General features: G+C 40.7%; 1 protein-coding gene across 1 annotated transcript; it reads left to right on the forward strand.

Moving 5' to 3' along the window:
* The first annotated feature begins 2682 nt into the window (after positions 1–2682).
* dnajb4 (DnaJ heat shock protein family (Hsp40) member B4) lies at positions 2683–8667 on the forward strand. Its single transcript, XM_072364418.1, has 3 exons — positions 2683–3106; positions 5130–5710; positions 7851–8667. Exons 1-3 carry the CDS (start codon positions 2896–2898, stop codon positions 8079–8081), a joined length of 1023 nt encoding a protein of 340 aa, XP_072220519.1. The 5' UTR covers positions 2683–2895; the 3' UTR covers positions 8082–8667.
* Positions 8668–10385: the final 1718 nt, after the last annotated feature.

Here is a 10385-nt window from a genome sequence, read left to right on the forward strand (position 1 = left end):
ATATCAGCTGTCTAAGAAGGAAGACTCACTTCCTCTGCGGTGCAGCAGGTGGTGCTGTGGATGCAAGAGAAAACACCATGATAACCAGTCTTCTTCAGTACGGTGTACATTTTAGGACATCCTCAGGATCAGGCTTCAGCGTCATACCTCAGAAGAAAAGGTGTCACACTCGCACCAAAAGGCTTCATAAAAAACTTGTGTCAGACAAACAAATGTCAGACTCAACAGCTTCAGCTAAAAAGTTGTCATTTAAAACGGCTTCAGCTAAAAAGTTGTCATTTAAAACGGCATCAGCTCAAAAGTTGTCATTTAAAACGGCTTCAGCTCAAATGTTGTCATTTAAAACGGCTTCAGCCCAAATGTTGTCATTTAAAACGGCATCAGCTCAAAAGTTGTCATCTAAAACGGCATCAGCTCAAAAGTTGTCATTTAAAACGGCCTCAGCTCAAAAGTTGTCATTTAAAACGGTATCAGCTCAAAAGTTGTCATTTAAAACGGCTTCAGCTCAAACGTTGTCATTTAAAATGGTATCAGCTCAAAAGTTGTCATTTAAAACGGTATCAGCTCAAACGTTGTCATTTAAAATGGTATCAGCTCAAAAGTTGTCATTTAAAACGGTATCAGCTCAAACGTTGTCAGAATGTAAATTTCATAGCTGCGCTCCTTCTCCACGATAGATACGGAGGAGAGCGTTTAGGAGTTTTATAGTCTTTTCTTTTGCGCTGCCGGGAGATCGCCCTGCAGTGCTGTGATCTGCTGTGTTTCTTTATTTAAATAAAACCCTCTTGTAACCACACGACCCTGCATCTGCGTCCTGAATCCCCTGGATCCCCTGAGCATGGACACTCACATGTTGTTATGTGTAAAATAAGGAGGAAATAAAGGTACATTTTAGGTACCTCATTTGTGTTAATCTTATATGAAATATCTGATACTTCAGTTTAATCTGCTGGCACATCTGGATGAAAACGTTATTGTGACCATGTTTCCCTGTTTCTGAACTGTCAATAGTTTGTTGTATTACTTTAAAATCATATATTGTTAGTATATTACTGTAATGTTGTCTGAGTATTGTTTTGAATTGCTTCTGACCTGAGCTGCTGCTCCCGTCTTGGCCAGAAAAGGAGATTTTAAATCTCTTGAGTCTCATCTCCTGGTAAAATAAAGGTTAAACAAACGAGATGATATCAAATAAACACAGAGTTCTCGAGTTATATCGCATGTTAAACACGTTTTATATTCACTCAATTCACATATCGCTCAATACAAGCTACACTTTTGTCTGTGTATCGTTTGTGTTCATGGAACTGAGAGGTGGAGGTGCGGGAGGTGGAGGGAGGGTGTCAGTTTTCCGAGATGACGTCATTCAAATAAACCACCACGAGCAGGACTTTTTTGTTCACCTCTCACCTCGACGATGTGTAAAGGACCCATGTATAGTGAATGACGGACCTCAGCATTTGCTTTCTAGAAAGGGCCGCTGGATCCCTGCTCGCACACCGTCAAGCTGGACTGAACCAAACCGGAAACTGGCTGTCAAAATAAAAGTGACGTGTTCCGCGAAATGTTCCCCCAGAAATGCTCAGTTAAACGGGGTTAAATAAAAATCATAAATTTTTTTTAATGTTTTCTTCCAAGCTTTAAATGGAAGACATAGCCTACTTGTATTTTTTTTAAGTGCTCATGTTCAATAGTTCCAGGCTCTCTGAAGGTCCTTCAGAGTTTTTATTCGGACAATTTTCAGGGTGACGTAACATTTTGTTCAACTTCAACACTGACCTATGAATCATTCAAGCATAGAAAAGGCACCAAACCCAAGAGATAAATAAGTGTTGTGTCCACACATAACAGACAACTTAGCAAAGAACCAATTCTAAACTGTATCTTCAGACAAATTTCTTACAAGCAGTCTGTCACAAGGACACATCATTTGTGCACATTTATTCAGATTCATCATTGAAAAATGTAAAGATAACTTTCTTTTTACACTGACATGATGATTCCCAAAGAACAATTAGCTGAAAACTTGGCATATCTCAGCATGGTGTGCGGTGTGTCTTTAAAAGATTTAAGGTAACAAAAGAAGAAGTGTCAGGCCTAAAAGCTACAGCAGATTAACAGTATCTGAAAGTCCTTAAGAAAGAGGAAACAATCCAGCAGACACAGGACCTGAGAGATGCATCTGGACCTTCAGTTGATCCATCTGCTGTTCACTGAGGCCTCATCAGAAATGATCTCCATGGAAGGGTGGCTGTCAAGAAGCCATTCTTAAGGAAGGGAAACAGGGAGAAAAGGCTGAGCTATGCCAAATGACACAAGAAGTGAGCTAAAAATCAGTGGCAACAGACCCGGACCTCAACATTATTGAAGCAGTGTGGGATAATCTGACAGAGAACGGAACAAAAGGCAGCCAACATCCAAATAAGAGCTTTGGGATGTCCTTCAAGAAGCCTGGAGAACTATTCCTGAAGACTCCTTAAAGAAATGACAGAAAGCTTGTCTAAGAGGGTTCAGGCTGTGTTGAGAATAAAGGTGAGAGATGCATTCACTGGATGTTTTAATGTCGCACATTTAGGAGGAAATCATGGATCTGAGGAATAAGCTGATGTCAAACACACCGGAAGCAGAATGATGACTGCGCGTGACTTGACTTTGGCGCTATGGATGCAGGGGAGGGAGCTGCGGCTATTTAAAGAGGGTCATCCAGTCCTGGATAAATAACAGAGGCTCCTCGGCGTTGACTAACAACCTCCAAATGGTCCTCATCCTGCAGCCCGTATCTATCTGCAGCTACTTATTGTTGATCAGTTTGCTGTGACAACCATCCGTCGACCAGACCCAGATCCAGCAGCTCTTTTATTTTTTATTTAGTTCTCTCTCCCATTTTTGAGGATAATGGGTAAGGATTATTACAAGACGCTGGGTATCTCTAAAGGAGCCTCTGAGGAGGATATAAAGAAAGCTTACAGAAAACAAGCGCTGAAATGGCATCCGGACAAAAACAAGTCTGCAGCCGCCGAGGAGAAATTTAAGGAAATCGCCGAGGCATATGAAGTCCTGAGTGATCCGAAGAAAAGGGAGATATATGATCAGTTTGGAGAAGAAGGTAATGTGGATTTCTTTTATTGCTTTCATTCGCCGTGTTGCCTGTTTGGAGCAGCTCTTTATCGGCATAGAAACTCCCGTTATACTCCCCCTGTAAAGCTTGATGGCTGGATGTGAAATACAACTGGCTTTAATTCAAGTCACACACTGCAACCAGCAAACCAAAAGGCCCAGAAAACAGCTGTTCAGCAGATCATGGGCCCACAGCTCTGTGCATTTTATTGTAAGGATTAGCCTATTACATCATTTTCTTTTCTGATATAAGCTCTGTTTAAAAAAAAAAGACAAATCAGTTTCCACAACAGATTTCACACAAAGATGTGTTATAGTGTGTTAAAAAGAATGTATTTGAATCATTTAACAGCCTCACTGTAAAATATGTATCAGCTGAGTAGTGTGTGGACATTTCAGCCCAGATAGCTATGGGTGGAACCCATTTTCAGCGAACTGACTTGGTTTCTAACCATGATTTACCCTGAACAAAAAAAAGGCTCAGTGTATGAGTGTGAAAGGGTGTGAAGTCTAAGTAAATCATTTCAAGTAAAACCCAAACCTTTGTGCTTTTATGGCCTAAAACCAAGCAATATTGGAGAATCTAATGGGTCCTAATTTGTGGTTAGATGCATTTTGTTGGATTAACCCATCACATGAGTGAGACAATGACTTGTTATCAAGGACTTAAGTTGCTTTTCCTTTATTAAAGGTCCCACTTTATACCCCTTTTTAAGAAGGTTAAATCTATTTTTCTCCCCTTGGCTCTACCTGTCCCTTTTTAGTAGCCTGGTGCCCCTTTTTCTTGCGTGGATGAAGACATTGGTCTTTTAATGACAGTGGTCATTTAATCCCTCATCAAGGGTGTTTGGGGTCATTAGGATAGCTAAATGGTCTCTAGTCTTAATCTCCAAACAGAAAAGAGGTATATATCCGACTTGCAAGAAAGCAAAATGGAGGGGAGGTCCAAATGATATGAGCAAGGGGAGGAATTGGGCTCAGACATGTTTTGAAGGCAAATTTCAGCCATAAGCGCGACAGATGGCTCGGTCTATCCTGCCTGGACGCCCCAGGTTTCCAGCTCTGTGCCACACTGACTGTTTTAGAGTCTGGGGCTTTAAAACAAAAAAAACAGCAGCATCACACTCCTATGTCTGGAAGAGCACTGTCCCTTTCCACCTGTTGCCACGGTTACTCATGCTCCTAATGTGTCAAATTTAGGGGGATATAATGGCACCAGAGAATCTCTGAAAAATCATGAATTTACTGAAAAAAAGAGTCCTTTCCATTACTTGATGTTGAACTTTTTTTTTATATCTATAGATGGTGCAGGTCCTGTTGAATGGAGTCCGCCATTTTCCTCCACCATTAGTCTACATACAATGGACTAATGACTGAACTGGCGTTAGTTGATGCCTAAAACAGGCCAATAAACATGGTTTATAATCAAACCAAGAAATAGGAAGTTCATTCTAACAAATGAATTCTATTACATAATTATTTCTAATAAATAAGACTTAATCAATTAATTATGTATTTCCTCTGCTGATAGAGATTAGAACATTTCCCTTCAGTTTAGTTTACTGTTTTTTTTTTTCCCAAATATGTGATGCCAAATATTGCTACAGCATTAAAAACAGTTGCTCGTTCACATGGCAAAAGGAATTTAAACTAAGATGAATTTTATCACAGCATCAAGCTGCAGCTGACATTGTTGTTCAGATCAGGCCGTAACATTTAAAAAAAAAAAGAATATGGCCACCAAGTCACACACTGTTCAAGTTAACATATTTGCTTTTGACACTTTGAAAACCTGAAAATTCAGTTTACATTAATTTAAAGACAAGAAAAACTGACAAATGGCCTTTTAGTCTGTGATGTGATGTTAGTTCAAAAGTACAACTGAGTATCAGGCTTAATTCCAATTAATTCCTTTTGACAAGAGTACGTATCTCTGTTGTCAAAGAGGACCTAATTTGAGCTCTAAATAATAATGTTGTTCGGACTGATAAATCATTTTTGTTACCCACCAGGTCTCAAAGGTGGAAGTGGGCCCACTGCTGATGGACAAGGCCCCACCTTCACCTACACCTTCCACGGGGATCCTCATGCCACCTTTGCTACTTTCTTTGGGGGTTCCAATCCCTTCGAGATGTTCTTTGGGCGTAAAGCGAATGGGCGAGACGACGAGGACATGGAGGTGGATGGAAACGACCCTTTCAGCTCGTTCTCCGGCTTCAACCTGAATGGCTTCCCTCGGGACGGCCACATTGGCCTCGGCGGGCAGCAGCGCCGGAAGCAGGACCCGGCCATCATCCATGAACTGAGGGTCACCCTGGAGGAGGTCTTTCACGGCTGCTCCAAGAGGATGAAAATCTCTCGCAAGAGGCTAAATCCAGATGGCAGGACCATGCGCACGGAGGACAAGATTCTCACTATTGAGATCAAGCGGGGATGGAAAGAGGGAACCAAGATCACTTTTCCACGGGAAGGAGACGAGTCGCCCAACACCATTCCTGCTGACATTATTTTCGTCATCAAGGACAAACCTCACCCTCACTTCAGGCGGGAAGGCTCCAACATTGTGTATGCTGTTCGTGTGAGCTTGAGACAGGTGAGGCTCTTTCTATTTTGGAGTGTTGTAGTATTAATAGAGGCTGATAGATGGATTAGTCACACACAGTAGTGTCCAAACAAGTTAACATTTGAACGCTGCTTTAAAGCTCTGCAGTTCAAACTCTGAGAAGCCTGGTTTCAATCAATAACTGTAGGTAGGCCTTTAAACCCTGGCACACTGAATGGGAACTGTACCGAGCCACACACACTCGTTAGCCGTGCACTTATGTAATCTAGATCATCAGCATTGAGAAATAGGAGCTGCATCACAGCGATGGCAGAGAGGCGACGACCGCCCACGTGCACGCAGGGCAACATTCAGTTTTATGGTTCCTTCCACTCTCTCCAACTCTGAGTGATAAAACTCACTGGACCAACTTATCTGATCAATATTTGCAAGCAACAGCTTATGACGATCAGCAAGTGTAAGCGCCTCTTTAAAAACAGAAATCTGGTCATAATGCACAGCAGCACGTTTGGAGAAAACCAAACACAGCATATCAGCACAAACACCTCATACCAGCTGTCAAACAGTGGTGGAGGGCTGATGATCTGGGCTTGTTCTGCAGCCACTGGACCTTTGAGTCCACCATGAACTCCTCTGGATACCAAAGTATTCTAGAGTCAGATGTGAGGCCATCTGTCTGACAGCTAAAGCTTGGCTGAAACTGGGTCATCAACAGGACAATGATCCCAAACACAGCAGCAAATCTACAACAGGATGTCTGAAAAAGAAAAGAAGCAAGGTGTTGTTTAGTCCAGACAAAGTCCAGACCTCACCCTGACTGAAATGCTGAGGTGGGACCTTAAGAGAGCAGTGCAGAAACAAACACACATTAACAAATGCAAACTGAAGCAATGCTGTAAGAAAGAGAACCAAAATTCCTCTACAACAATGTAAGAGACTGATAAAGTCAAACAGAAAATTAATGAATTATTATCTACATTTTGGCTTATTTTGGTGAAATAAATAATGCCAGTGTTCTATGTCGTGTGTTGTTGTTCATTTGATATTTTATTTACCTCGTCTGAAGTCTTGGTGAGAACCAGATGATTTCTTGCAAAATCCCAGAACATTAAACCCTAAAACTGAAGTAAGGTGTACTTTCTTTTTCATGACTGCAAATATATTCGTGCATCAGCAGAAGAGTTCTAAATCGGTATGGCTTTGGGTCGTGGTTATTTGAAAAGATAAGTAAGTTTTCCAAAGCTTTCCACCACGTCTGACAGGATGACAGAAGAATGACAGAAGTGAAAAGAAGAAGATCAAGAAGGTCAAACTTTGTCAGAATAGTTTAATAATGAGCTCAGTGTTCAATTATCTTTGTTACAATGTTGATCTGTAATATAGAATAAAAGGATTATTCAGAAATCTTCTCTTATAACAAATGTCAAACAACTTCTCGAGAATCTAAGTATTTATAGGAGGGCATTTATAGCTGAAGAAGGGTGATTCAGATTCATCACTTGTAACAACTGGTTTTCTACCATTTAGAGCATCTGATAATTAGGCAACAACTAAATAACTACAAATGCTGTTCTGAGATATTGGACCAAGTCTGTGTTATTACTCAATTACCAGAAATCTGCTGAAACAATTCATGATTATAGGTGTAAAAACTGTTGGCTGAACCATACTATTACCGTGACCTAAATAAGCCTCAGTGACAGTTCAGTGTCGCTGTTTGTGCAGCAGAAGAAGGCAGTTGAAATGATATTTTCACATATGAAGTCTTTTGTTTTGAGTACACTTGCCTACAAACCAATATTAAATACATGTTTCGAAGTGTGGTGCATTCACTGAAGGGGGCACCTACAGTAGTGATGCTGTGAGAAAGAACAGTTTATGTTGTGCCTCATTTCTGCTGCATTAAATTTGGTTCAGTGACGTCAAGCAGTACAGGTAGTTACAGAGGAGAAAGATAGGTTATTAAATCTCCCTTTGGCCTCACAGGGCTGCTCATTTTGGTCTCATGCTTGTGAGAGTTACTGGCTGTATTCTGAGACAGACAAGAACATTTCTGTGTTTAATCACAGGAAATGAACAGATTCATGTGTTATTCTTACCTGCAGTGAATCATGTGGGGGTTGCTCCTCACCTGCTGCTCCTCACTGACGTCTTATCTCTGTCTTTGCAGTCTCTGTGTGGCTGCTCGGTTACCGTGTCGACGATAGACGGGAAGACGTGCAACATGAAGGTCACGGACGTCATCAAGCCAGGCATGAGAAGAACTGTGGCCGGGCAGGGGCTCCCCTTCCCCAAAAACCCCGAGCAGAGAGGAGATCTGGTGGTGGAGTTTGACGTGAACTTTCCCGACATGTTGCCTGGCAACGCCAAGGACGTCCTGAAACGGCATTTACCTGCTTAGGAAGAAGGGACTGAACGAGTGGGGGGGGGGGGGGCAGTATGAGAGCGCTGACCCTTGAAAAGAGACACTCTCACACAAGGACGGCTCTGACGGTTTGCAGACGGACCCCCAACTGATGAATGTGCAATTTCTATTTTTGAGCTTTTTGTTGTTTTTATAGATATCGTGCATGCTGCCGAGCCAAAACAAGTGCCAGTGACAGACTGCTTGGAGTGTTAAGTTAAAGGACACACACTTTTTGTAAGTGGGTCTCTGCCACGGCCATTTGATCTTTTTGTTGGTTGGAAATGTTTGGCTGCCAAAACAATCCCAGTGATCCTGTTAGAAACTTTAGTGCCAAACAGAACGTCGTCTTTCTCTCATTTAGATCCGACGGGATTCATAACTTTCATGATTCAGCACTTTGAAAACCGTCTCTCGTGGTTTGTTTGTTTTTTTCCGTCGCGCTTCAAATCATAGACTGTCTGTTTGTGTGCAAGTCTTTCAAGAAGAAAGAGGTTGAATGAACTTACATTGTGCAATGCGTGCATTTTCAACATTTACACGTAAAGACTTGAATTTTGAAATAAATATTTACCACATGAAATTATCTTGAGCCGTTTCAGTCGAGGAGAAGAGACATTCAAAGAATCCTCTTCCATGAAATGTTTCATTGATAATCGGTTTAAACCTGCTAATATTATAATAATTAGAATTATTAGTTGCCTGTGTGGCAAGATGATAAAAGAGGGTATTTTTCAAGCCCAGCAAATTAAATTAAACTATATTTTGATAATGAATTGTGAATATTTTGTTGATGTAAAACATATACGGTTACATTTCTGATGTGCAAAGATCAAAATTAAAAATATCTTGACTGAATGTAATGTTACAAGTTGCTAATGGCAAAAGTATGAATGTGTAAATATAGCTGTCTGGTCTCAGCTGCTCAATTTCAGCTGCCAACATGAGAGGCCTTTATGCTTTCCCACAAGGGGACGCCACCTTACTCATCAAGACTCAGGGGCCCACAAAAGGGGAGGCTCTAATGGTGTCGATAGAGGAGGCTAAACCCATCTCTCTTTTTGTTTATCTATTCATCTCTGAAGGAGGTTGTGGAGTGGTGCACTAATTAATCCTCTTACAAGCAAATATTTGTATCAAATGTTGCATCTGTCCCTGAAATACTTCTTGTGTGTACATCAGAATGAGTCAAAAGATTTGTGCAAATGCTGAGTCACTATCAACCAGGGAGGCTGGAGTGTAAACACACCTGCTCAGTGTGGGAGCTTTCCAGCCGGCAAGCTTCTCTGTACAATAGCAACTGATCTGAAACCAGATATTTACGCATTTCCAATCATAGTTTCTGTCAGTGTATTGTGAAAAAAATCACGCGTAACTTATCTAATCCAGAGTGCATTACGTTCTAGGGGCTAGATTTAAAAAGCATGTGTCTGTGTCAGGATCCCGTGTTCAGTAAACGCCACGTTATTAGATAGCCTGTTGAAATTCTGCATTGAAATGAATTAATTCATGTATAATTTCATATAGATTACTCTGCTCACAGTAAACAGCTATTATCACAATATACCACGATCAGGAAAACCTTTACCTTTCATGATTAGTATTTGAAATAGTTCTTCAAAGCTTGTTTTTTCTTGTTATGTCTTATATTTTCTTTTTATTCAGGTAGCTGAAAAGATAAATATTCATGTCATACAAAATGAACACCTTTAACAACACGTCAATAAAATAGTAGCGACAAAAACAAGCTTCTATGTGGAATAACTTCTAACTCGCCCAATAGGAATCAGTATTTTGTGTTTTTATAAGCGTATCGTTGTCTTTTTGCACTGGGGCTACTACATTGAATTTAATCTCAATAATTTCCTTAGGTAAGCACAAACTTAACAGGAAAGAGAGATAAATATGAATATGATAAGAAGGTCACATCATTTCTGAAAAGTGGCCACTGCATTAGCCAAGTTTATATAACAATACACACAACATTTTAGGGATTTAGTTTCATCACTGAACTATCAGTGAATTATTACAGAAAATAAATGTCAGATTAAAAATTTCTGCTTGGAGCCGTTCTATTACAAAATCTCTACAGTTTAAAATAATTTTTACTTAAAGGTTTGAACGAAATTTTTGGGCAGGCTCCATTAATCATTTCCTTGAATCTAACGTGATTAAAAAGGCCTGACAAATTGTTTTAAGGTGATGTTCTCCCTGTGGTGGTGTACAGGTGCATTTGGGTGCCCTACCCTCTCGATCCCGGGTTCGTCTCTCTGCGCCTGCGTGCCAGAGCACGCTGATTGG

This window comes from Leuresthes tenuis, unplaced genomic scaffold, assembly GCF_036924035.1.
Source record: "Leuresthes tenuis unplaced genomic scaffold, fLeuTen1.0.hap1 SCAF_14, whole genome shotgun sequence".
NCBI lineage: Eukaryota > Metazoa > Chordata > Actinopteri > Atheriniformes > Atherinopsidae > Leuresthes > Leuresthes tenuis.

Excerpts from the sequence above, each read along its gene's own strand:
- dnajb4 (XM_072364418.1), top strand. The coding sequence starts at position 2,896 with ATGGGTAAGGATTATTACAAGACGCTGGGTATCTCTAAAGGAGCCTCT. Across the intron at positions 3,107-5,129 it reads TGATCAGTTTGGAGAAGAAG|GTCTCAAAGGTGGAAGTGGG; the intron begins GTAATGTGGATT and ends GTTACCCACCAG. Across the intron at positions 5,711-7,850 it reads TTCGTGTGAGCTTGAGACAG|TCTCTGTGTGGCTGCTCGGT; the intron begins GTGAGGCTCTTT and ends CTGTCTTTGCAG.